Source organism: Poromitra crassiceps (assembly GCF_964638095.1).
Source record: "Poromitra crassiceps genome assembly, chromosome: 1".
Classification (NCBI taxonomy): domain Eukaryota; kingdom Metazoa; phylum Chordata; class Actinopteri; order Beryciformes; family Melamphaidae; genus Poromitra; species Poromitra crassiceps.
The window spans coordinates 32751858-32779854 of NC_139623.1; the positions used below are offsets into that span (position 1 = coordinate 32751858).

At 46.1% G+C, this 27997-nt stretch overlaps 1 protein-coding gene across 1 annotated transcript in view; it reads left to right on the forward strand.

Moving 5' to 3' along the window:
- The window catches only part of c2cd2l (c2cd2 like), a gene marked incomplete at both ends in the record, with an annotated part of 78940 nt that overhangs the window by 24210 nt on the left and 26733 nt on the right, over positions 1-27997 (forward strand). Inside the window, 2 exons of the mRNA XM_083642205.1 lie at positions 21392-21487; positions 22470-22589. Of these exons, the coding sequence (XP_083498331.1) occupies positions 21392-21487; positions 22470-22589 (216 nt within the window). The remainder of the gene's footprint in view (positions 1-21391; positions 21488-22469; positions 22590-27997) is intronic.

Genomic DNA, 27997 nt, shown 5'->3' on the forward strand with positions numbered 1-27997 from the left:
TTTTTGACCGAAAAATGTGAAAGAGTTTTTTTTCCTCAAAGTCCTCAGTGGGTTGCGTAGGCTGTCAATAAATTCATCCCAGGTACACAGAACATGTGTGTTGACAACACCAAGTTAAGAAATACACTTACAAAACCTTTCCAAATGATTTATAGCCATTTTCTATTACAAAAAAACACTCGTTTTTTGAATTTTCTCCATTATTTTCATCTTTACTTTGTTAGTAAGCAATTATATCCTAAAATATGACATCAGCCAATGTGTCATTCTTTTCAGCCGATATTATAGTCATTCCACACTAAAGATTATTCAAATCAACCCAAAATCAATGGATCTGTGGTGATTTTATTACCTTTATGCTCGAAATTCCTGGAGACATGTTTTTAGTTTTAACAAAACCCTGTACCCCAAAGACAATACTTGTAACACAAGAAATTCAAAACAACAAAATGATTTTAATCACAAAATGTACACTGGATGACAAGCCAAGAAAACAATTATTGTTATACAGCTTTGGATAGATTGTGACCAGTATCTAGAAAACATTAAATTAAACATTAGCTGAACAAAATTATTGAACACAACACATTAAAAAAAGAAAGAAAAAAGACTGGCAACAAGGTCTATAATATAACAAAATTACCTTTGCAATGAACAAAATAACTCAATCACTGTCACTGTCTTCAAGTGTGAGCAGTGCATCCAAATTACCACTGAAGTCACTCCTCTCATACAGTGACACCATGTACCGCCTAGCCGCTGTCACAACATCTTTAACATCCAGGCTTTCCCCAGGGTTACCGTATCTGCACAGGGGCAGAAGGTCTTCCAGGTGATCAACGGCAGTTTTGTAGGCGTGCTTTTTTCCTCTTCTGTAGAGATATCTCACTGTGTCACATCCAGTCAGTAGGTGCTGAGGAGCATGGAGGAAAGATCTGCAGCTTGAACATCATAGTTCACTGCCAGGGCGTTTGCGATTGCATGAGCAGGTAGATATCCATCTTCTTTACCCACAGCTCCTGCAGGCCATCCATGTGTGCAATGTAGTATATGCACATCATGATCACGTCTGTGTCAGTAGCCACCACTACAGCCCGTTTGTGGTGCAGATGTTGTAATGAGTATGCAATGTGGGCAAACATCCTGGTATCTGCCTCCTCATGCTTCTCACAGGATAGTTCTGGAAGCTCAACCAGGATCACGGAAAATTACATGGATGGCCTGCAGGAGCTGTGGGTAAAGAAGATGCAATCGCAGACGCCCTGGCAGTGAACTATGATGTTCAAGCTGCAGATCTTTCCTCCATGCTCCTCAGCACCTAGTGCTCCGTAGTACAAGTATCACGTGTGAAATTCTTGTGCTGTAGGCTCCGTTACAACATAGTGCAAATAACAGTATAACAGTGCAAAAACAGGGCATATAGATGCAGTAAAACAAGAGAACAACAAGCAATAACAGTAAACTTTTCCTTTTCTTTTCTAGCGTAGACACCTTAAAACATAATTAAACATTCTGTTTGCACAGGTGCAAATAATAGGCATAATTATCATATGTAATGGTAGCAGCTGCTACATGATTGTTTATTTGTGTGTGTTAAGGAGTCTCGTGGCCTGCGGGAAGAAACTGTCCCTCAGGCGATTTGTTCGTGCTTTTGGGACCCTGTATCTCCTCCCTGAGGGTAACAGGGAGAACAGGCTGTTGTGGGGATGGTTTGTGTCCTTGATGATCTTCAGGGACCTCCTGAGGCACCGCTGATTGTACAGTTCCTGCAGTTCTGGTAGCTCACATCCTGTTACGTGCTGGGCCACGCGCCTCACTCTTCTTAGCGCCCTGCGGTCCATGGTGGTACAGTTCCCGTACCAGGTGGTGAAGCAGCCAGTCAGCAGGCTTTCAATGGTGCCTCTGTAGAAGTCCCTAAGGATTTCTGGCCTTAGCCCAAATTTCTTCAGGCGTCTGAGTCCGTGTAGTCGCTGTTGGGCCTTTTTGACAACAGTGTCGGTGTGGCTGGCCCATGTCAGGTCCTGGTGGATGTTGACTCCCAGGTACTTGAAGCTGTCCACCTTTTCCACCACTGTGCCATTGATGGTGATTGGGGGGTGTGCGCCCCCCCCCCCTCCTGTAGTTTACAATGAACTCCTTGGTCTTGGAGACATTTAGAGAGAGGTGGTTGTCCTGGCACCATTATCCAGGGCCTCCACCTCCTTTCTGTAGGCCGTCTCGTCGCTCCTGGAGATCAGCCCCACGACTGCTGTGTCGTCTGCAAACTTCACGATGGTGTTCGAGTTTGAGTCGCCACGCAGTCGTGGGTGTAGAGGTCGTACCAGAAGGGGCTGGAGACGCATCCCTGGGGCGCTCCTATGCTGATGGTCAGTGGGGAGGAGGTGAGGTTGCCCACTCTCACCACCTGGCGGCGGTCTGTCAGAACGTCCAGGATCCAGTCACACATTGCTGTGTTTAGTCCCAGATCCTTGAGCTTGTGCTGTGACACAGTGAGCTATCTCTACAGCTAGCTCTACAGAAAAGGGAAAAAAGCACGCCTACAAAACTGCCCTTGATCACCTGGAAGACCTTCTGCCCCTGTGCAGATACGGTAACCCTGGGGAAAGCCTAGATGTTAAAGAAGATGTTGTGACAGCGGCTAGGCGGTACATGGTGTCACTGTATGAGAGGAGTTACTTCAGTGGTAATTTGGATGCACTGCGAGCCCATCTCTTTGGCAATATCAAAGGAGACATGCGTTGCCTTCCACCTACCGAAGATGCCTTCCAGTTACACCTTCGCCGAGCCCTGCATCAGTTGGCTGTATGCAAGCGAGCACATATGTCTCAACCAACCTACCCTGTTGCCACTGACTTCGGCAGAGAGCTTGTCAGTGGTAAGCTGATGGCAACCATGATGCTGAAGGAGGCAAAACCTGCAGAATTCAAATGCATCAAATACTGTCACTGCAAGAAAAGCATGTGTGCCCGAGGATGCTCTTGTGTGAGAGCCAATGTCAAGTGTGTCATCGCATGTCTCTGCACTGGGGACCCCAATAAATGTTCAAGGAATGAACTCACACTTGAAGACAGTGACAGTGATTGAGTTATTTTGTTCATTGCAAAGGTAATTTTATGTTATATTATAGACCTTGTTGCCAGTCTTTTTTCTTTCTTTATTTAATGTGTTGAGTTCAATAATGTTGTTCAGCTAATGTTTAATTTAATGTTTTCTAGATACTGGTCACAATCTATCCAAATTAAGCTGTATAACAATAATTGTTTTGTTGGCTTGTCATCCAGTGTACATTTTGTGATTAAAATCATTTTGTTGTTTTCAATTTCTTGTGTTACAAGTATTGTCTTTGGGGTACAGGGTTTTGTTAAAACTAAAAACATGTCTCCAGGAATTTCGAGCATAAAGGTAATAGAATCACCACAGATCCATTGATTTTGGGTTGATTTGAATAATCTTTAGTGTGGAATGACTATAATATCGGCTGAAAAGAATGACACATTGGCTGATGTCATATTTCAGGATATAATTGCTTACTAACAAAGTAAAGATGAAAATAATGGAGAAAATTCAAAAAACGAGTGCTTTTTTGTAATAGAAAATGGCTATAAATCATTTGGAAAGGTTTTGTAAGTGTATTTCTTAACTTGGTGTTGTCAACACACATGTTCTGTGTACCTGGGATGAATTTATTGACAGCCTACGCAACCCACTGAGGACTTTGAGGAAAAAAAACTCTTTCACATTTTTCGGTCAAAAAATAAAGGCTTCATATACAAAAATGGCCACAACTTTTTTTCGCAAGGTTTCCGGCAGAGCAGACCTCTCATTCAGTGGACCTTAATGTCCAAATGAAGAGATAAAACACAAACAAAAAGTATAGCATGCCATGTCAGGTCCTCTCAAATTTTGGGTGACTGGATCCCTGACTATTAGAAATAGGGATATCAAGTCCTCAGTGGCCAGACATTTCAATACAGTGGGTCATGATGTGTGTTCCCTCAGATTTCAAGGCATTGGACATGTTCATCCTCTGAAGAGAGGTGGTGACAGAGACAGGGCTATTTTACAAAGGGAAGCCTTCTGGATACACACCTTGCAAACGGAGCACCCTAAAGCTTAATTTATACTTATTAGAAAGTAGAAAGTCGCTCAGCACATGGTCGCAGACGAAAAATAAAGTGTCGCTCATGTTGCTGCATTTATGCTTCTCTCCTCGGCTCAACGGTCACGTGACGCTATAGACAGAGGGAGGCAGAGAACTAGTGCAGACAGCCAAGAGAGGGAATGCTGTCAGTGAACCCACGTCGGAGGCAAGATGTAACTGAAGCCGCATATAACGACACACAACCACACAACTCACCTCTCTCTCTGGGAAGTTGGTCACGGTGTTCTTTGTGATTTTCACGAAGTCATACATCAAGAACATGCTGATAAAAAATAGCCGGGGACACGTTCGTACATTCATTTCATTTCAGCGAAAACTAAAACAAGGAAGTCAAGCGCGTGCCGTCTATATAGCCAATCACACTTGCGCGACATTATGTGATGTAGTCATCCACACTACACATTTCACTAGGTAGCAGACACTGCTCGCAGACACTTGAAAGTGTCGACTCAAGTCCTAATTTCTGTCTGCGACCGTTTCAAAAGTGTCGGCAGACGAAGCATAAATTGGGCTTAAGGGTCTCAATGAAGAACTGCTACTGGGTTGTTTTCTCTAGAATGTGATACCGTAAAATACAGGCTTATTTTATTTTTCTATTCTACTGTTCTACTCTAGTACTTCCATATAAATGCTGTGTTCCACCTTGTATTCTCCATGTATATAGGTCTGTTTGTGTGCTTTCCTGACCAATGTGCTACTTGAACCTTGTTGTATCTTACACAATATGATCTATAATTGTTAATCATTGGATACGGTTGTTTCCTTTTCTTGTACCTGTCTACCTTTCGGCGGTTTATATAAAAAATTATATATTTATTTGTAATTGAATGTATTTCCGGTTTTGACTGTATTTAACCGTCATGTCCGCCTACTGTGGCACAACACTGAAGAAGGCCTACGCGCCGAAACTGTTTGTTGCTGTGCTGCTGCCCTACTCAGACTACAGGTATTAAACCTTTGAAATGACTTTTTTTGTGTGCTGGCTTTTTCTGCTATGACTTGATATTATATGTGCCTTGCACCTAAGTTATTTATACATTTCTTGGAGTGTGCTCGCTGTTCACTTTTTTCACTTATCCAGAGGAAATGCCTGTCTGTGCCTGTGGAAGTATTACTGAAACCCTGGATATAATCTTGGCAAAATGACTTGATATGGTTGGTGGGAGAGGCCTTGTGATTTCAGAGTGTGGTCACTGGGTTGAGTGGGTGGTGGGAGAGGCATGGAGATGTCAGAGCATGGTCACTGGGTTGAGTGGTTGGTGGGAGAGGCATTGTGATGTCAGAGCGTGGTCACTGGGTTGAGTGGTTGGTGGGAGAGGCATTGTGATGTCAGAGCGTGGTCACTGGGTTGAGTGGGTGGTGGGAGAGGCATTGTGATGTCAGAGCGTGGTTACTGGGTTGAGTGGGGTTGGTGGGAGAGGCATTGTGATGTCAGAGCGTGGTCACTGGGTTGAGTGGGGTTGGTGGGAGAGGCATTGTGATGTCAGAGCGTGGTCACTGGGTAGAGTCTGTGGTGGGAAAGGCATTGTGATGTCAGAGCTTGGTCACTGGGTAGAGTCTGTGGTGGGAGAGGCATTGTGGAGCACACCAGTGTGCATCTGGAGGGAAGAAGGCACCCTGTCCATCCAAGATCTGCATTTACAAAGAGCCTGGTGATTAGCTCATGGCCACAATTCACTCCTTCCGCCTCTGACTCAGCTGTTGGTAGACGTCAGATAAATGCCCCGCAATTATGCTGGAGTAGATTCCCTCTTGTAACAACGGGAGACATTAACAGTCAGTGCTCATTATCTGTGATGGAGCAGGAAACAAAGCTTTCCCTCCATCACTCACAGTGGCGGATGGATAGAAATTCACAAGCCGCGTACTTTGGCTTACCAAGCAGTCTGATTTTTACAATGGAATAACAGAATGGAATAACAGAATGGGGACATAGTCACGTCCAACATACTCAAATGTTTTCCTTTTCCACCACCAAAACGTGGATGCTGGGTGCTGTATTCACCGTATTATTTGCACGTATAATGACGCTTCCGCATAACGTCATTTTGTAACCGTCTTTCCGTTTTAGACCCGGAAGTCTACCGTAATAATTTTTTGAGTTTTCAAGCAAAAAAAACAAACTGTGTTAAAGTTTTAATATTTTTTCAGATGAGAACGTAACATTCCAAATATGTGACCAGTTTATCAGAATAACGCCTATTTGGAAATATTTAACGAGCAGCGAGGACTGAGCTGGCTGGCTGAATGGCTTTGTGACCAGTCGGACTAGCTAGTATCTGTCAACCCAGCTACTACTGGCAGTGAGAAAACACTGTCAATGTGCTTTTGTAACTAACGTTAAATGCCGGCCGGGTACAGCCATCAGCTCCTCGCAGTAGTAACGCTATGAACATGTAACTGAAGTTGGCCAAATAATAATAATAATAGTGAGGTCTCCAGACCATAGTTCAAGCAGAAGGCCACTCACGCATAATCCGATCATCCCCTGACGACAGTCAAGTTCTAGCATAACGTGGTCAGTCAAAAGTCCTAGCATGACGTCTGCTATGACGTCAAACATGACGTCAGTTAATCCTCATATATATAGCAAGGGTTCTACGTCACCTCTCTCTCTCTGGCCGATCATAGCAGCAGCAGCTCACGGCAGCCCATCTCCCTTGAAGCCGGCCTCCGAAGCGTTGTTTTGCACCAGATCCGCAGACCGAATCAGCACCCACAAGCCTTCTCTACCCGTGGATATTCCCATTCCTGGCATGTCGAGTTCCGAGCCAGAGCAGCCCACGGGCAGCTTAGACATCGGTCCCCTGTCCCGGACCGGCCACGGAGCGTACTTGCCTTCCGAGGTGTCTGACGAAGACGTTGGCGAAGCGACCGGACCACAGGCTGCCAGCATAGCCCCGACGAGAAGGCCCAGCGCGCGTTCCCGTGGCACGGGGCGCGCCACTGCGACGGCCCGTGTAACAGAAGACGAAGTGCCGCGCCGTGGACGCCCAAAAACGCGTGCGAGCGTGCCGGAGGGAGAGGCCGCTCGGCGCGGACGGGCGAGAGGCCGCGGGCGAAGACCAGTAGAGGCAGCTGCCCCGAGAGCCGGGAGCCGCCGGGGAAATGCAGGCCGCGGGGCCGCCGCGAGACGCCACGTACTTCCTGGTCGGGAACCGGCTTGGAGAAGCGCTGAAGCTGGAGTTGCCGTAGCATCTCGGGCACTCCGGGCAGACCGAAAGGTCCATGGGGCGAACGGTTCATTCTGGCGGCAACAGCTGAAATGTAGTGCAATCTGCTTTCCCTTCCAAATCCAGCGACGTAAAATAATCCATTCACGAAAAGAATAAGCACTCCCAGGAATACATGGACGATAAAGGTTTAACGTTACATGCAGTTAAGCAGAAAGTCGCACTCGGCAGTAAAACCCGCATCCATGTAACGTTAATCCATCGGGTGTCCTGTTCTTTCTGTCACGAAGACTATAATCCACCAGATCACATGACGTTTTGTCATAAAGTCTTTAATCCACCGTCACACTTCAGGACATCCTCTTAATCCAAAACAGAGCGTGAAAAGTAGTTGTCCCTCTCCTTGTTGTTGTGTTTGTGAAACGGAGGTTTACGGTAACCAGAGACCTTTTATTGTAAAGATGCGACAGCACACAGCCAATCCGCCATTTTGGAGACTAAGCTTCTGCCCCAGCAAGGAGCCGTATTCCAGGCCAAAATGGCCGCAGCGCTGTTTTCAAAAAGGCACTATATACTCTTGCCTTCTCATTCTCAATTATCTTTGCTGTTACACGCAGCTGAGTTTGTTTATTTTCTACCTCTGGGTCCCCAGTGACCCCACGTGACTGATGGTGACTGATAAATTAAATTAGGAAGCTTCTGTGATGATGACAATGATAATTTCTTAACTTTAGCCGATCTGAGGGGGTTCATTTGAACAACAATCTTAAAAAAAAAAAAAAAAACTGGGGGCTGGGACCTGGGCCGGTGTAAACTCTACCACGACGGCAAGAACCACGCGGGCAGAACCTACCCCGCCTTCCTGGAGCCCGACGACACCTTCATAATACCAGACTCAGCTGTAAGTCGCCAAAAGTCGAGTGCCTGCCGCAAAGAGCTGTAAGTCGCCAAAAGGTCGAGAGTGCCTGCCGCAAAGAGCTGTAAGTCGCCAAAAGTCGAGAGTGCCTGCCGCAAAGAGCTGTAAGTCGCCAAAAGGTCGAGAGTGCCTGCCGCAAAGAGCTGTAAGTCGCCAAAAGTCGAGAGTGCCTGCCGCAAAGAGCTGTAAGCCGCCAAAAGGTCGAAGGCCGGAAGGGGGACACTGCGAAATACGAATCCGGTACATAAACGGACTCGATCCGGATCCCCTCCCTCTGATGGACCCGTGCAGGCGCTCTGTGCGGGCGGCTCTAGGAAGGGACCGCCTGAGCGGAATCCACGGACTGCCCCTGCCCGCCTCTCTCAAGAGCTACCTGCTCTACCAAGGACGGGGTTGACGACCACAGCACACCGAGCATACCCCGGAGGACCAGTCACCCGTGGACGCGAAAGGACCCATGAGGAAAGTATCAGTACTTCAGCATTTAAACGGGCAATCTACCAGTCCAGAAAAATCAATTAAAAAAAAAAAAAAAAAAAAAAAAAACTTTATTAGTCCCGCAAAGGGCAATTTAAGGCATGAATACTGCAAACAAGCTGTACTCTGTACACATCCAAAAACAATACAAAAAACAAGACAATAAATACAATAAATGACACTGATAAAGCAAGATCCCTGATTACAGTGTATCCAACACCACAAAGGAATATAGGTGTCAGATCAATACAAATTAATTTCAGTCAATACAATCCAAGTGCATATTAGACTTGTTCAAGGGTTCAAATCAAAAGGTCAAGGTACAGACCTAGTCTAGATAAACTGGGATAGAGTCGGAGAAAGTCAGGGTAGTTGCGCCAAGGCAGCCAAGTAGGCCAAGCCGGGAAGCGCCAAGCTAAACTTTAATGTACCAAGATCGAAGGCCCGACCGAGTTGGGAACGCCAGCCGCAAATAGCTGTAAGTCGCTAAAAAGGTCGAAGGCCGGAAAAGTACAATCGCGAAGCGCCAAGGCGGCCAGGCTGGGAAGCGCTATCGCGAGGTGCCCGACCGAGTTGGGAGCGCCAGCCGTAAATAGCTGTAAGTCGCTAAAAAAGGTCGAAGGCAGGAAAAGCACGTACCAAGGCCCGACCGAGTTGGGAGCGCCAGCTGCAAATAGCTGTAAGTCGCAAAAAAGGTCGAAGGCCGGAAAAGTACAATCGCGAAGCGCCAAGGCGGCCAGGTAGGCCAAGCTGGGAAGCGCTATCGCGAGGTGCCCGACCGAGTTGGGAGCGCCAGCCGCAAATAGCTGTAAGTCGCTAAAAAGGTCGAAGGCCGGAAAAGTGCAATCAACTACTGGCGCCTGCAGATCTCAATTAACCTCCGGTAATCAGATCTTCCTTTTGGGGGATCTCCTAGCCTATGCAGGTGCCCTCCTCTGCCTCAAGAGCAGCGCCACTGGCCAATGGAGTCAAGCGCCAAAGCATTTGCCATGCATGCCGATTGCTAAATAAAGTTTGTCTAATCCTACCAACTGGCCTCTCCTGATTGAAGTGAGGTCTCCAGACCATAGTTCAAGCAGAAGGCCACTCACGCATAATCCGATCATCCCCTGACGACAGTCAAGTTCTAGCATAACGTGGTCAGTCAAAAGTCCTAGCATGACGTCTGCTATGACGTCAAACATGACGTCAGTTAATCCTCATATATATAGCAAGGGTTCTACGTCACCTCTCTCTCTCTGGCCGATCATAGCAGCAGCAGCTCACGGCAGCCCATCTCCCTTGAAGCCGGCCTCCGAAGCGTTGTTTTGCCCCACCCACCTCCCCAGTCCGCCACCAACGAGTCTTGACTCCTGATCCCCCACGGGGGGGGGATCTCCTAGCCTATGCAGGTGCCCTCCTCTGCCTCAAGAGCAGCGCCACTGGCCAATGGAGTCAGGTGCCCTCCTCTTGCCTCAAGAGCAGCGCCACTGGCCAATGGAGTCAAGCGCCAAAGTAATTGCCATCCACGCCGATTGCTAAATAAAGTTTGTCTAATCCTACCAACTGGCCTCTCATGATTGAAGTGAGGTCTCCAGACCATAGTTCAAGCTGAAGGCCACTCATGCATAATCCGATCATCCCCTGACGACAGTCAAGTCCTAGCATAACGTGGTCAGTCAAAGTCCTAGTATGACGTCTGCTATGACGTCAAATATGACGTCAGTTAATCCTCATATATATAGCAAGGGTTCTACGTCACCTCTCTCTCTCTGGCCGATCATAGCAGCAGCAGCTTCACGGCAGTCCATCTCCCTCGAAGCCGTCCGAAGCGTTGTTTTGCCCCACCCACCTCCCCAGTCCGCCACCAACGAGTCTTGACTCCTGATCCCCCACGGGGGGGGGATCTCCTAGCCCATGCAGGTCTATGCAGGTGCCCTCCTCTGCCTCAAGAGCAGCGCCACTGGCCAATGGAGTCAAGCGCCAAAGCATTTGCCATGCATGCCGATTGCTAAATAAAGTTTGTCTAATCCTACCAACTGGCCTCTCCTGATTGAAGTGAGGTCTCCAGACCATAGTTCAAGCAGAAGGCCACTCACGCATAATCCGATCATCCCCTGACGACAGTCAAGTTCTAGCATAACGTGGTCAGTCAAAAGTCCTAGCATGACGTCTGCTATGACGTCAAACATGACGTCAGTTAATCCTCATATATATAGCAAGGGTTCTACGTCACCTCTCTCTCTCTGGCCGATCATAGCAGCAGCAGCTCACGGCAGCCCATCTCCCTTGAAGCCGGCCTCCGAAGCGTTGTTTTGCCCCACCCACCTCCCCAGTCCGCCACCAACGAGTCTTGACTCCTGATCCCCCACGGGGGGGGGATCTCCTAGCCTATGCCTCAAGAGCAGCGCCACTGGCCAATGGAGTCAAGCGCCAAAGCATTTGCCATGCATGCCGATTGCTAAATAAAGTTTGTCTAATCCTACCAACTGGCCTCTCCTGATTGAAATAATAATACATTTATTTTATAAGGCGCCTTTCACGGCACTCAAGGTCGCCGTACAACAAGAAAAAAAACAGTTACAAAATACAATCAAAACAGTTAGGGGTGCACCGATCGATCGGCACGCAATCTGTATCGGCCGATTTGGACCTCAAATATGTGATCTGCTGTTTCCGATATTCCTTTAATGTTGCCGATCGCATAGCCGATCATGCTGCACGTGAGAAACATGAGGCAGCCCATTTTCATGTCTTCAATGTCTATCGTTTAACTTTCATATTTGTGCTCTAACGTTTATATCATTGTGTTGCAAAGCACACGCTTTGCTTTCGTCAGTGTACTCACCTCCATGCACACACCGCACCAGACTGTCAACACACCCCTTGCGTCTTTGAATCACACAAATCAGCTGGTGATTAGAGCAGACTCAGCAGAGAGAAGTTACCTCCAGTCCTCCCGCCTACCGAGGCATTTGCATGCTGTTAAGTCCGTGTGTATTAAAGTCCCAGATTGACACGGTGGTACTGTGGTAGTCGGGGTAGTGCACGCGCACACACAGACAATTTCCACGCAAGCATTGATGTTCCCGCGGGCACTTTGAAGGAAGCGAAAGTGTGCGGCTGAGTATGTGGATGTGCGCTCCGTTCAGACGGACTTTCTTCCTTTCTTTGGACAGTTGAACATGTTCTAATCCCCTTCTTCCATGTGTGCGTATATGACCAACCAGTAAGTCATTATTATGTTAATATTCCTGTATTGCATTCCCTTTTGGTTTTAGATCGATCTACCTGCAATCATTGCAATAACGTTTGTTTAGGCGTGCACTTGCGGTTTGATTGTCTGTTGCCCTAATTAATGCCACTACTCAGATGGAGTTTAGCTCGTGTGTAGCTTGTGATTCTGTTGTTTCTCCCGTCATGTAACCCTGTCACCATTATGTAGATCGCACTCATAGTGCTGCTAATTATAACACTGTAACTCGGCCTCGATGGGCGGGTCGTTTTGATGTTCGTTCGATGCGGATCCCAATGTATGACGGTTATTGTGCATAACCCCGGTTCTATGAGTGGGAGCTCTTTGGCTTTAGTCATGGTTCAAGACTGGTGTTTAAGAGTAACTGACTTACAGTTTACCTAATTATCATTTATATATTATTAGTTGTTAATTATCACTATAATTGGCCTATATAACAGCAAGCTTGGTTACTGACCTGTTTGTATATTTTATTGCCTCCTTTTTCCAGACCACACACAATCCTACTATTCCTGTCATAATGCTGTAAAGAGCCTATACTGCTGTACTGTACTGAAGAGAACTGACAACTAAACGGTTGAACTCCCATCTGTCTCCTGCCTCGTGTTTTTACGGACACCCCAGGGCGTATATATATATATATCGGTGATCGGTAATCGGTAATCGGTGATCGGTCGATGATCGGTTGGGCAGATATTTCTCATAGGTGATCGGCAATCGGTGATCGGTGGCAAAAAACGTGATCGGTGCACCCCTAAAAACAGTTAAATTACATCACAAAAGCATAGAGCTTGCAGCAGAGCAACCAGTGGGAAAATTGTCTCAGACATATGCTTGCCTAAACAGGTGTGTTTTGAGGTTAGCCTTGAACGAGTCGATGTTGATGGCGTCAATGTTCCTGATGTCGGGGGGGAGGGAGTTCCAGAGGCGAGGGGCAGAGCGGCTGAATGCTCTTGCCCCCATGGTGGACAGACGGGCAGGGGGGACAGTGAGGTTGATGGAGGAGGCAGACCTGAGGGACCGGGTGGGAATGTTAAGGTGGAGGAGGTCGGACAGGTATGGGGGGGCGAGGTTGTGGATGGCCTTGAAAGTATGGAGGAGGATTTTATAGTGAATGCGTAGTTTGGCTCAAATAGTTGAGAACTTCCCAAGTGAGTTCGCCCTCATATACCTGAGTCTCTCCATGCGCACAACTGAAACCATGTCCATCAGCCACAACTGAAAAGATGGTGGAGAGTGGGACCTCCACTCCTTTAGAATGAGTCTCTTGGCGACAGTCATCCCATAGGGAGGAGTAGAGAAGATTCAGAACAGCCGAAGATGGCAAGTTTCGCCTCTGGTTGAAGGGTTATTTTATAGGCCTTAGAGTACCAGTCAAATATTTTGGCCCAGAATCCGGATAGTGAAGAACAAAACCAGAAAGCGTGTGACAGTGTACCCTCTAACACCTGACACCTATCACATAGTGGTGAGACAGAAGGGTAGATCCTGTGCAATCTAGACTTGGAATAGTGAAGTCGATGAGTGACTTTAAATTGAATCAGCTGGTGTCTGCTGTTAATTGAGCAAAGTTGGACCACAGACAGACTCCTTTCCCAAATAATTTCAGACAACTCAACACCAAGTTCCTCCTGCCATGCCTCTCTAATCCTCTCAGTGGAGGCCCTGATACAACCATCAAACAGGTACACAAATCTAGAAATAATATGCTTGGAGTAAGGGGGGCTCAGCAAAACATTAAGAAAGCATGTTCATTTGGGAGAACTTCAAAACCACGAATCTTGGATTGAACATAATTTCTAACTTGTAGGTATCTGAACCAATGCGTGTTGGGCAACTCAAATTTCCCCTTCAGAAGTTCAAAGGATGTGAAATGACCATCTATGTATAGGTCTCTGACGGAGACCAGCCCCTTTTCACTCCAGACATGGTAGTCTCTGTTCAACCATGGAGCTATAAAAGAGTTATTAAAACAAATTGGTGTGTGGACAGAAACATCTGGTATACTCAAAACTCTCCTAGAATGTTGCCAAACTTAATTCATAGTTACGTTTTGTTTTGAAATTGGCCGCCAACTACCGCTGAAACAAATACAATTGCATCTAACACGGAAGAGAGAGAAATTGGGCGTGGTGAATAGTGTTCTCAAAATTGCAGAAGCTCACTTGTATGTTGGTGCCTCTTATTTTTTTTCTTTTTATGCCTCCGCCGGCGATAGCCAGGCCGGAGGCATTATGGATCCGGGTTGTCCGTCCGTACGTCCGTCCGATGTTTGTTAACGCGATATCTGAGGAACGTTTTGACAGAATTTCATCAAATTTGCCTCAAACATCGACTTAGACTCAAGGATGATTTGATTAGATTTTGGTGGTCAAAGGTCAAGGTCACTGTGACCTCTCGGAATGCCATTTTCAAGCTTGTTAACGCGATATCTCAGGAATGCCTTGACGAATTTTCATCAAATTTGCCTCAAACATCGACTTGGACTCAAGGATGAACTGATTCGATTTTCGTGGTCAAAGGCCAAGGTCACTGTGACCTTTCAAACACCATTTCCAAGCTTGTTAAAGGAGAATTTCGGTTTTTTTGAACCTGGACGCATCTCCTGGCATTAATTATGATTTGGCCACTCACCATGTGATCTCCGCGGCGTTTCTGGCCGTCCTAGCGTTGTTTTGACATCAATAGCGTCCAAGTCAGTTGTAAAATGGAGCTGACTTGGGGCCAAGTGTGAGCCTGTCTTTCCTGCATCTAAATAGCTATTTTTATTCCCGTTTTCGCCAAATATCGTCATAATCTGATCCCTCAAGAACCACCAGAGTGATATTTCGCCAAAGGCTGTTTCCTGGAGTCACACAGGGATCAAATTACCTCAAACGTGATCTCGGTCACCAAGTCTCGTGAAGTCCCGCGATACTTTCCTGCCGACTGGCCAAGTACAGGAGGACGCTTTGCGGTGGTGGTTTTAGCGCAACCTATGTGGGGTTTGGCATAACCTTCGTTATTTCGAATCCCACATAGGTTACGCCAAACCCCACATAGGTTGCGCTAAAACCACCACCGCAAAGCGTCCTCCTGTACTTGGCCAGTCGGCAGGAAAGTATCGCGGGACTTCACGAGACTTGGTGACCGAGATCACGTTTGAGGTAATTTGATCCCTGTGTGACTCCAGGAAACAGCCTTTGGCGAAATATCACTCTGGTGGTTCTTGAGGGATCAGATTATGACGATATTTGGCGTAAACGGGAATAAAAATAGCTATTTAGATGCAGGAAAGACAGGCTCACACTTGACCCCAAGTCAGCTCCATTTTACAACTGACTTGGACGCTATTGATGTCAAAACAACGCTAGGACGGCCAGAAACGCCGCGGAGATCGCCTGGTGAGTGGCCAAATCATAATGAATGCCAGGAGATGCGTCCAGGTTCAAAAAAACCGAAATTGTCCTTTAACGTGATATCTCAGGAATGCCTTGACGGAATTTCATCAAATTTGCCTCAAACATCAACTTGGACTCAAGGATGAACTGATTCGATTTTCGTGGTCAAAGGTCAAGATCACTGTGACCTCACGAATGCCATTCCCAAGTTCGTTAAAGCGATATCTCAAGAACGGCTTGATGGAATTTCTTCCAATTTGGCTCAAACATCGACTTGGGCGCAAGGATGAACGGATTACGTTTTGGTGATCAAAGGTCAAGGTCACTGTGACCTCTCCAATGCCATTTTCAAGCTTGTTAACGCCATATCTCAGGAATGCCTTGACGGAATTTCATCAAATTTGTCTCAAACATTAACTTGGCCTCAAGGATGAACTGATTACATTTTGGTGGTCAAAGTTCAAGGTCACTGTGACCTCACGAACACCATTCCCAAGTTCGTTAACGCGATACCTCAAGAACGGCTTGATGGAATTTCTTCTGATTTGGCTCAAACTTTGACTTGGACGCAAGGATGAAGTGATTCCATTTTGGTTATCAAAGGTCAAGGTCACTGTGACCTCTCAAATGCCATTTTCAAGCTTGTTAACGCAATATCTCAGGAATGTCTTGACGGAATTTCTTTTGCCTCAAATGGTGATTTGGACTCAAGAATGAATGGCGGAGGCATAAATCCGCGGTGCGGTCATTCTAGTTTTTTACACCGTTACACCTGAACCTCCGAGTTGACATGCTGCTAAGAAAGGGTAGCAAAGCAGGATGAGGGTCAATAAAAGCTAGAGGCGAGGCGTATTTCTGGTTGACCCACATCGCCCTTCAGAGCCTTTCAGCCAGCCGGACCCAAAGGGGTGGTGCTGACAAACCTGAAGTGACACCATGGATGTCCTCAGGACCCGTCTCTCTCCAGATATACCCCCTGCATACAGTTTACAGTACACTCACTTGAATAGCGGTTATTCACAAGGACAAGTCCGTGGTCAGATTGTAGTGTTGCCCTCTCCATGACAGAATGAGCCATAGCCTATACGAGGGATCAGCCGAGCAGCATTTTGGTAAACAAACCGCATCACTGGGTGGCAACGGCAATGGAACCCTATGGAGCCCAAGTGGTGCGAGGCTTGAGTGGCTGACTCTAGCCGGTTAGAACTGCGACAGTTCACACAACTTTAACACGACATGCATATATTATACATCAAACTCTTGAGCTACTTCTGCTCTCACTCAGAATGTCAAAATATAAGCAATGTAATGTATAGTTTTTGAGATATTAACGTTTGTTTGGCACAACTCATACTATTAACTGCTGCGGGGTTCCGCATTTCTGGGTGTCAAGTGACGTCACGCTGATTCGTCCTATAGCCTGGGCTATTGGCTCAAGCCAATGGATGCAATGTATTATGTAGGGGTGTCACGATACACTCAGTTCACGATTCGAATGATACGTATCACGATACTGGGTTCACGATAACGATACGATACGATACAATTTTAACAATATTTTTTTAAACTTGAATAATGACAATATATGACTGGAAAAGTAGTATTTTATTTGAAATGCACAAATACAAAACATGCTGTTGTGGGAAATTGTTATTACAATAACTAGAAAAAACATGAGATTGGAGATAAGGCTTATCTTGAAATAGAATGAGTTACACCGTCACTTAGATTTACTTTGAACTAAAAGGTTTCTCAGCAGTATAAATTCTCATTATGCATCTTCAGTTTTTCTTCAAACTCAAACAACAAGACTTTTCTTAGTCTATTTTTTATGCATCTTCAGTTTTTCCTGTCAAGTAAACAGTTTTGCCAGAAACTCAATTGAATGGTTTCTCTCCTGTATAACTTCTCATGTGTCTCTTCAGAGACTTGTTCAACTGAACTACTTTCCACACATTGAACTTCAACAAACAAAGACGTTTCTTTGTCTATTTTTGGAGAAAAAAAAAAAAAAAGTTTTATGAGATTTCATCTCAACGATACATATCGTGACGTTTTACTATCGCGAAATTTCGTGGGACGATATATTGTGACACCCCTAGTATTATGTCATAAGTTTAACTTATTGGAAGGAATTGTAAAACCATAAACATGCAACCAGTTTTATTAATGCAGACAGATGAACAGGTTGAGCTTATGCCGTAAGGTCACTATTTACTGTATTTAGTAAAAATATGATTTCATGTTTTCCAAGGATAACTTATTTCAGGGACATGATACAGACCTAAAAATGTAGAAAACAAGGTCACACATCCAAGCATGCATGCTCCAACACTGGAAAAACTGGCAGGGCATTGAGGACAATCTGACCCAGCCCAAAAACTGATGCTAACAGAAAATTACATTAGCAAGCTCCTGCCTGTGAAAAACAACAACGGCTCAAGTGTTTTGATTACGGTACTTAACCTTCTCTCGGGCATGTCCAATTCTGATTGACGCATCCTGCCAAGCCTGTGCTACTGTGTTAGAGGCTGTTTTGCTGGAGAAACATGTCAATAATTAAAGTTCTGTCAGTGTGTTAATCACAGATTAGCAACACACAAATTGGTGCTGTAATTGGTCATTTAGTCTAAAGTGACATACTGTCATGAGTAGAGCTCTGATCCCTGTTGGGGGGGGCTTATGAGTGTCTTTGCAAAATGCAGATTGTAGTGTTTTTCCAGAATGTTGGGAACCCAAGAAAATTGACATTCAGCCAGGGATTTGGTCACAAAATAAGACGTGAAATATGTTACTACAAATCTGCAAGTCATGCACAATTATAGCCCTATGAATAACGGGTTCTGCTAAAATCTCACAATCTGAAATGCATGGCATCATACTGTATGTTCCTGCACTGTGGCAGTGATGGCTGGTTGGGTGACTGAGCAGTTCGAGAAGGCCATCTAAAACCAAGTCAACACAGTGGGTTGTACGGTGTGCTCATGTGACTGCAGTGTTGGTCCAGGGATCCTGCGCAAGCTTGCGGCATTGTGCTTGGCTTCCTGCCCTTCTGGCTGGAACCCTCTCTACGTGCTCCACACACACACACACACACACACACACACACACACACACACAGACAAGACACACACTTTGTTATGTCAACCTACCACCTCAGCTCCGCCCCCACAGTTCTGTTAGATAGAGATTGGACTTAGACCTAGAGGAACATATGTCCGGGCGATGGGGGATTTGCTTTCTCTCGCTCGCATTTCCCGACCCAGTTAAAGCTGTCCAGTGAAACAGATCTACTAATTCTCTGGCACAGGTACAGAGCGCTGTTTCCACTGTTCCAGCAAAGCTCGCCTGACAGGTACTATGTCCCGGTGTCTTTCAAGTTGGACACATGTCCAGAAGCTGCTGCAGCCCTCCTGTTAGTGTGCCTAAGCATTCTGCCTCGACTGATACGGCCTGGATGAAGGTGCTGCAGCCCTCCTGTTAGTGTGCCCCCTTCTGCCTCGACTGATACGGCCTGGATGAAGCTGCTGCAGCCCTCCTGTTAGTGTGCCCCCTTCTGCCTCGACTGATACGGCCTGGATGAAGCTGCTGCAGCCCTCCTGTTAGTGTGTCCCCTTCTGCCTCGACTGATACGGCCTGGATGAAGGTGCTGCAGCCCTCCTGTTAGTGTGCGCCCTTCTGCCTCGATTGATACGGCCTGGATGAAGGTGCTGCAGCCCTCCTGTTAGTGTGCCCCCTTCTGCCTCGATTGATACGGCCTGGATGAAGGTACTGCAGCCCTCCTGTTAGTGTGCCCCCTTCTGCCTCGACTGATACGGCCTGGATGAAGCTGCTGCAGCCCTCCTGTTAGTGTGCCCCCTTCTGCCTCGACTGATACGGCCTGGATGAAGGTGCTGCAGCCCTCCTGTTAGTGTGTCCCCTTCTGCCTCGACTGATACGGCCTGGATGACGGTGCTGCAGCCCTCCTGTTAGTGTGTCCCCTTCTGCCTCGACTGATACGGCCTGGATGAAGGTGCTGCAGCCCTCCTGTTAGTGTGTCCCCTTCTGCCTCGACTGATACGGCCTGGATGACGGTGCTGCAGCCCTCCTGTTAGTGTGCCCCCTTCTGCCTCGACTGATACGGCCTGGATGACGGTGCTGCAGCCCTCCTGTTAGTGTGTCCCCTTCTGCCTCGACTGATACGGCCTGGATGACGGTGCTGCAGCCCTCCTGTTAGTGTGTCCCCTTCTGCCTCGACTGATATGGCCTGGATGAAGCTGCTGCTCTCCTGTTAGTGTGCCCCCTTCTGCCTCGACTGATACGGCCTGGATGAAGGTGCTGCAGCCCTCCTGTTAGTGTGCCCCCTTCTGCCTCGACTGATACGGCCTGGATGACGGTGCTGCAGCCCTCCTGTTAGTGTGCCTCCTTCTGCCTCGACTGATACGGCCTGGATGACGGTGCTGCAGCCCTCCTGTTAGTGTGCCCCCTTCTGCCTCGACTGATACGGCCTGGATGACGGTGCTGCAGCCCTCCTGTTAGTGTGCCCCCTTCTGCCTCGACTGATACGGCCTGGATGACGGTGCTGCAGCCCTCCTGTTAGTGTGCCCCCTTCTGCCTCGACTGATACGGCCTGGATGAAGCTGCTGCAGCCCTCCTGTTAGTGTGCCCCCTTCAGCCTCGACTGATACGGCCTGGATGAAGGTGCTGCAGCCCTCCTGTTAGTGTGCCTAAGCATTCTGCCTCGACTGATACGGCCTGGATGAAGGTGCTGCAGCCCTCCTGTTAGTGTGCCCCCTTCTGCCTCGACTGATACGGCCTGGATGAAGCTGCTGCAGCCCTCCTGTTAGTGTGCCCCCTTCTGCCTCGACTGATACGGCCTGGATGAAGGTGCTGCAGCCCTCCTGTTAGTGTGCCTAAGCATTCTGCCTCGAATGATACGGCCTGGATGAAGGTGCTGCAGCCCTCCTGTTAGTGTGCCCCCTTCTGCCTCGACTGATACGGCCTGGATGAAGGTGCTGCAGCCCTCCTGTTAGTGTGCCTAAGCATTCTGCCTCGACTGATACGGCCTGGATGACGGATGCTGCCTGCTGCCGGAGTAGCAGTAAAATCGATGATGTGAATCCACAGCTTCTACACTCATTGCAAGGACCCATTTTAACTTGAATATACTCGATATTGCCTTTTGGATGAGCATACGTTTGATGTTTTTGCTAAATCCCCCACGCATTTGTCCTGAGGTATGTGTCCAGGACACATACCCTTAATCCGGCTTCCCACCTGCAGACATGGCCAATTAGCCTATTTCACATCCCACCTAAATCAGCAATTTTGTGTCTAAAAGGCAGGAACTAAAGCAGGTGCAAGCAATACAATAATTAGAGCCCTGGGACTGGACCCGGTGTTCCAGTCCCGCTCTTGTCTTCCTTGCACCTGTTTTACTTCCTGCATTTTAGACACAAAATGGCTAATTTGGGTGGGATGTGAAATAGGCGGATTGTACCTGTATGGATGCCCGACCAAGCCGGAGCTCGAACCTGCGACTCACCCTCGTGTTGGCTGGCTGCACTACCCGGACGCCCACACAACCACAATTCTGTCTGTGCTAAAGTCACCGTTTTTCTTTGTCATGTCATAGACTAGTAAATTCAATATGTGCGGGTTGTGGGCCACCATCCCTTCCCTTCACATCCCTACAGACTTCAGTGGCAGCTTCTGGGCCTCTCTTTATCAGTCTAGTTGAGGTTGCTGTGACAGGGAAGTGGGTTTATGTGCAAAAGAATCACTCCAAGCCATAACAAAGAGTTGTTAGACTTCTAAGTATCATAGTCTCCTGAAGAAATATGCTTAAAATTCACCAAACTCCCCGGTTAATTTCCATTTTAGCGAAGGAGACAGCGGCAGGTTTCATCAGCTAATTGGCTAGACATCCTTAAGGAATATGACAAACTGCTTGGCCAGTTCTACTAATATCATATCACCACAGTGCAGTTCAACATATTTTATGTCATTCCCAAATGTCTCTCCCCTTTCAGTTTATGTTGGGCATTTGTTCTCTTCTGTGTCCCTCAGAGCTCCATCCAGATCACTTTTGACAGCAGTCTCCAGCTAACTGCTTCTTCTGCAATACATAGTGTGACCTGCACTGACCAATCAGCACATTGTATGGTAAGTAAAGGCACTAAATGGATAGATATAAATATCTGTTGGAGCCACTTTATTTTATTTGTATTTTTGGCTGTAATTGAATGGCTGAAAGTGAGTCACCAGCTGATGACATGTTATACGTGCAACAGCGGTGAGACGAGAGACGTTAATTGAACCAGGTGTGCGACACAGCAAACAGACGCCAGAGAGAAACAGTTTCCAACCGCACCGCGCACTGCACACTCTTTAAGTTGATTATCGTTACATTTCTTTTGATAATTGAATCCATATTGAGCCTTTGAACCTACGTTATGTTATTTTGATTTGAAATTAACGAGGGCGCTGTACACATGCTCTATACATCAAACAAACATTCACCTCTTCATCTGCACGAGCTCGAGCTCGAGAGAGCTGCAAGCAAGTACCAACTCACGGTAAGAAGACAGCCAGTACTGTGCGAGTTGGAAGTCTATGGCGTCTGACGGCTTAAATTGAAAAGAAAGCCAGGACAATATCTGTTGTAAACCCTCAAGCATGGCCCCTTCTTCATTTTTGCCCACTTTATCATACCTGTAAATAAAAACATATTAAACTTATAAAGCAAGCATCTTCAACACCCAGCAATAAACTTGCTACAGCAGTGATCATGTCCAAACTATGATGATTTCAACAGTGTTGACCATTGCAGACTCTACTTTTATCTTGGTGAAGGTCTTTGTTGCTCTCTGTACTCTTTTTCATGCTAAAAAATGTGCAGTCCAAGAGATAATTGTGCAAAAAAACAAATGGTATCAGGTCAAGCAAAAGACTAGTGCTATACTAGCAATGAATATAAAAGATAATAATTTCTGACTGTGATATGATGGCGATGAAATGATCAAGGCTTGATACCGTGCGCGTGTGTGTGCGTGCAATGGTGCACTCCCCATGGTGCATTTTTTTACCCCTTTTAGTAATGGGTAAATTTGGCTTCATTCTTCGACAACCTTTTCTCATTTTCCAGGTTTTACACTGTGAATGTTGGGTGGACACGGTGACATTTCCAGTGACAGTCACCCAGCAGTCGCCAGCTGCCGTTTCCATGGACACCTACCAGGCCACTATAGAACCTATGGTGATACAGGTACAACAACACACCATCAGGTCACTATTGGTACAGGTACAATAACACACCTACCAGATCACTATAGAGCCTATGGTAATTAGGGATGCACGGTATACCGGTACCAGAATAGAACCGCGATATCCTTCTATTAAAAACGGTACTATACCATGTTAATTTAGTACCGATACTTAAAGAAATGTCATGGTTGCGTCAGTGTGTGACCGTGGTGTATGTAGCGGAGGAGACTGCAGCTCCCCATCTGCTCTCTGACTGTCTGTGTGTGAGCCTCAGCCTGCAGAGTTCGCCCCTCCCCTCTCTCTCTGGTCACACAGCTCAAATTTCACTCCTCAGCAGCGGAGTGTACAAGCAGTCTTGCAAGCCGTCTTGTAGAGAAAGCAGATGCACGAAGCGAAATATGGAAGTATTTTCCTTACATTGCCGACAGCGAAGGCAAGCCCGTGGACACACACATCAAAGCCAGTCTGTAAAAAGTGCTTCAACGCGACGCAGGTGAACGGATTCAACATCGAACAGGCTATTTCTCTCCGACAGGCATCCTGACTTGTTTCAGTTCAAAGACTGGTTAACGAATGGAAGGATACATACATGCCCTCTCAAGTCAAACGAGTGTGATTTATTGTGTGACAAGCGAACTTGTTTCACCATCAGAGTTTTGACGAGGCAATTAAGGCAATGGGTATGCGCTGCCTAGTAGGTTACGAGCACAGACAGAATGAACAGTCACGACGGTGGATATAACGTAACTATCAAAGAGATAACTCAATGCAAAAGCCCCAATACCACCATGGACCTGACTCAAATATGTACTAAATAATTAAATCAAGGCCATAGAGTGTCATTAAAGCCCTTACATGGCATGCAGCAATCTGATGTCCCCCATACTAATATTTACAATAATCCAACCGTTAATGTTACAGTAATTCATTGTCAAAAACACACCTACATGTGTTACACCACACAATAAACCACTGCCATATAGCCTATATTTCAATAGCCTATTTATTGTGCATGCAAATAATAAACATCAATGACATTACCGTAAATTCCGGACTATAAGACGCACCGGTCTATAAGCCGCGGGACCAAAATTGACTATTTTTTTCTTCTATAAGCCGCACCGGTCTATAAGCCGCGGGTGTTTTGATGTTTAATTACCATATGAAAGGGTTCGTGCACAGAGAGGAATGTCGGGAAAGCGATGGCTGTTTGGGGAAGCTCCCATTTATTAACATTTCAACAAAACAAAACAAAAGTCAGGTCACTAATCCCCAGACAAAATCACACAACAATAGGCTATATGTGCAGCAAACCTGTAACCAGAGAAGTCAAGTCACTAATCCTCGTCTTCCTCTTCTTCCTGCGTACTGAAACCACCAAAGTCCTCATCTTCAGTGTCGGAAACGAACAGGTTCAGGGTGGCTTCGTCAACCACTCTCCTCTCTCCTTCATTGTCACTCAAAACCAACGAACTCCTCTTCATCACTGTCGGCATCGAACAGCCTCTGAAGCCTCTGACGGCCCTCAGCGCCAGCTGTGGCGGCGTCATCCTCTTCATCCCGCAGCAGTCCAGCGTTTTGGAACCCGTTGGTGATTGTGGATGTTTTCACACTCCTATAATATTCCGTGCTGAGACAGTTCCTCCTGCTGCACCGTCCAACGCCTCACCATTGACTCATCGATGCCCAGGTTACGCGCGGCTGCTCTGTTTCCCTCTTTTAATGCGAGATTGACTGCTTTCAACTTGAAAGCTGCGTCGTGTGAATTTCTGCGTACCTTCCCCATGGTAAGTGAGAGTGTTGCTTCTACTGCTCGTTCTCATGCTGTCGAGAACGAGCAAAGCTTTTTTTTGGTGAAAGAATCCTCCAGGGCGCTTCTTGTTAACAGTCCGAGTGAGTGGCAGGTCGAACGTCAAAGGCACTTCATCCATATTTATGATCTGCTCCGGTTCGATGGAATATTCCTTGATCTTCCTTTGTGTGAATTCGCCGAAGTTTGTGATTTTCTCCTGGTAGTCGGGGGAGGGAGTTGATGGCCGAGTGGCCGTTTGCTTACCGTAATTACCATATGTAAGTGGTCACGCACAGAGGGGATTGTCGGGAAAGAGATGGCTGTTTGAGGAAGCTCCCATTTACCGTATTACCGTAACATTTCAACAAAACAACATAACACAACACCACCGTTGTTTATTTTTACAGTGCACACAGTGTCCGCGGTGTGGTGAAAAGAGGGCAAGAGAGGAAATTAAAACAGAAGTGGATTTATAGTTAGAAAGAGTGCTAAAAAAGAGAGATTTTATTTGTATTTTTTTTTTTTTTCTGAAAAAATCCATAGATAAGACGCACCGTTATATAAGCCGCAGGGGCCAAAAAACGGGAAAAAAGCCGCGGCTTATAGTCCGGAATTTACGGTAACTCTAAATCTGGCACTTAATGTTGATGAAGCTCAAGCCCAGGATGATTAGCCCACATACAGCACTGAGCACACTACAGTTGATGTGCACTAAAGTAGACCGAACACAAAATGAAATGAATCAATACACCTTGGCAGAGTTCTGCACTCTACTGAGCACATTTCTCCTTTTCTATTTAGTCAAATTTAAAATTTAGTCAATTAGATTTAAAAATGACAATGATATCAAACTGAAAAATTTAATATGTTATGATTATTATTACATTCCACAATTTTTCCTGATGTTTTAAGTTTTTGCCGTGGTATCGTTTCAGTATCGGTATCGAGATACTTAGGCAGGTATCTGTATCGAACTCATAATTTTGGTATCGTGGCATCCCTAAATTGGTAATACAGGTACAATAACACACCATCAGGTCACTATAGAGCCTATGGTACAGGTACAATAACACACCTACCAGATCACTATAGAGCCTATGGTACAGGTACAATAACACACCTACCAGGCCACTATAGAGCCTATGGTGATACAGGTACAATAACACACCTACCAGGTCAATATAGAGCCTATGGTGGTACAGGTACAATAACACACCTACCAGGCCACTATAGAGCCTATGGTGATACAGGTACAATAACACACCATGAGGTCACTATAGAGCCTATGGTGGTACAGGTACAACAACACACCATCAGGTCATTATAGAGCCTATGGTGATACAGGTACAATAATACACCATCAGGTCACTATAGAGCCTATGGTGATACAGGTACAATAACACACCATCAGGTCATTATAGAGCCTATGGTACAGGTACAATAACACACCATCAGGTCATTATAGAGCCTATGGTACAGGTACAATAACACACCATCAGGTCACTATAGAGCCTGTGGTGATACAGGTACAACAACACACCATCAGGTCACTATAGAGCCTGTGGTGATACAGGTACAACAACACACCATCAGGTCACTATAGAGCCTGTGGTGATACAGGTACAATAACACACCATCAGGTCACTATAGAGCCTATGGTGATACAGGTACAACAACACACCATCAGGTCATTATAGAGCCTGTGGTGATACAGGTACAACAACACACCATCAGGTCACTATAGAGCCTATGGTGATACAGGTACAACAACACACCATCAGGTCATTATAGAGCCTGTGGTGATACAGGTACAATAATACACCATCAGGTCACTATAGAGCCTATGGTAATACAGGTACAACAACACACCATCAGGTCACTATAGAGCCTATGGTGATACAGGTACAATAATACACCATCAGGTCACTATAGAGCCTATGGTGATACAGGTACAACAACACACCATCAGGTCACTATAGAGCATATGGTGATACAGGTACAATAATACACCATCAGGTCACTATAAAGCCTATGGTGATACAGGTACAACAACACACCATCAGGTTACTATAGAGCCTATGGTGATACAGGTACAACAACACACCATCAGGTTACTATAGAGCCTATGGTGATACAGGTACAATAACACACCATCTGGATTTTGCAATTTGCACATTTGATGGCATGCGTCCAAACCAGCGAGAATGTCAGCGGCGCTTCATTTGCATTGTTATTCAAACATGTAAATGTACATGTAAAGTGCATGAAATGGTTCTGCCATTACATCACATGAAGGAACATTGATGCCAATTTCATGTAGATCAAACCATAATCTGCTACATGTCACATTTTTAAATGTTGTAAATAGAACTATGGATGCACAATATATCGTCAATCATATCGGTATCGGCCGATGTTAGTCATTTTTTTTAATATATTGGGATCGGTACGATGAGTAAAATAATAATAATGTATATCAGTATCAGCCAAAAGTTTCATATTGAGAGGAAACAATGCGGTAATCTGTGGTATGCAACCTTGCCCTACTCAGGAGCCACATTGACCAAAGAAAATCATTGCAAGAGCCGCAATCCACAAAAAGTCCCTTTCAGAATCAGAATCACTTTTATTGCCACAGTATGCAAGTTACATACGAGGAATTTGTCTTAGTGTCTGTATGCAGCGTAGCGGTCACATCAATATACAGAGATAAGAAGTAGGAAGATAACTAAAGACAATCGCAAAGTGGTCCTCATGTGTGAAGATTATCCGACTGAACTCTGGTTCGCGTTTGATTAATCTTGCGTTGCCCAGAGACCGTATTTGAAGCATCGCGGCAAAAACACATTCAAAAATCCCATAGACAGAAACAGTGAAGAACTAGGAAGTCCGGGACTTCCGCGTTCTGACTACAAAAATACGTCATCCCTGCGGCTCTCTATTGGCTCTTGTGCTCTCTCGTAGCCGTTCTTAGCTCAAATATGTGGCTGTGGATACATTTTGTAAAAATCCCCTTCTTTTTCCCCAGCTTTATTGCTTGAAAAGTCCTTGAAAAGTATCATTACACAAAACAGTGGCAACCCTGAAGTTGCTAAAGTGTAGTGTGAACAACAGTGCTGTTTGTGTGTGTGTTCTTCGTCTTCTTCTGGCAACCCGCATGCAGTTGCTGAGCGTGTGTCAGAGATGGAAATGGAAATGTTATTAACTGAATGAAAATAAAATGATCCAAATCTTGGGGTCAACTTGTGCCCCTGGATCATGGTTTTTAGGGGCATTCTGAGATTTTTTGGGCATTTTTGCCCTTGCCCCTGGCTAGTTTCCTACACTGCCTCATTCCAAGTTTATTTGAAAATACGTCATTTACATCCTGTTTTAGCTGAAATCATGACTGTAGCAGGCTACAGTATCCGCTGCCTACCATCATGCAGCACATCGCTACAGTATCTGCCACCTACCATCATGCAGCACATGGCTACAATATCCGCCGCCTACCATCGTGCAGCACATGGCTACAGTATCCGCCGCCTACCATCATGCAGCACATGGCTACAATATCCGCCGCCTACCATCGCGCAGCACATGGCTACAATATCTGCCGCCTACCATCGTGCAGCACA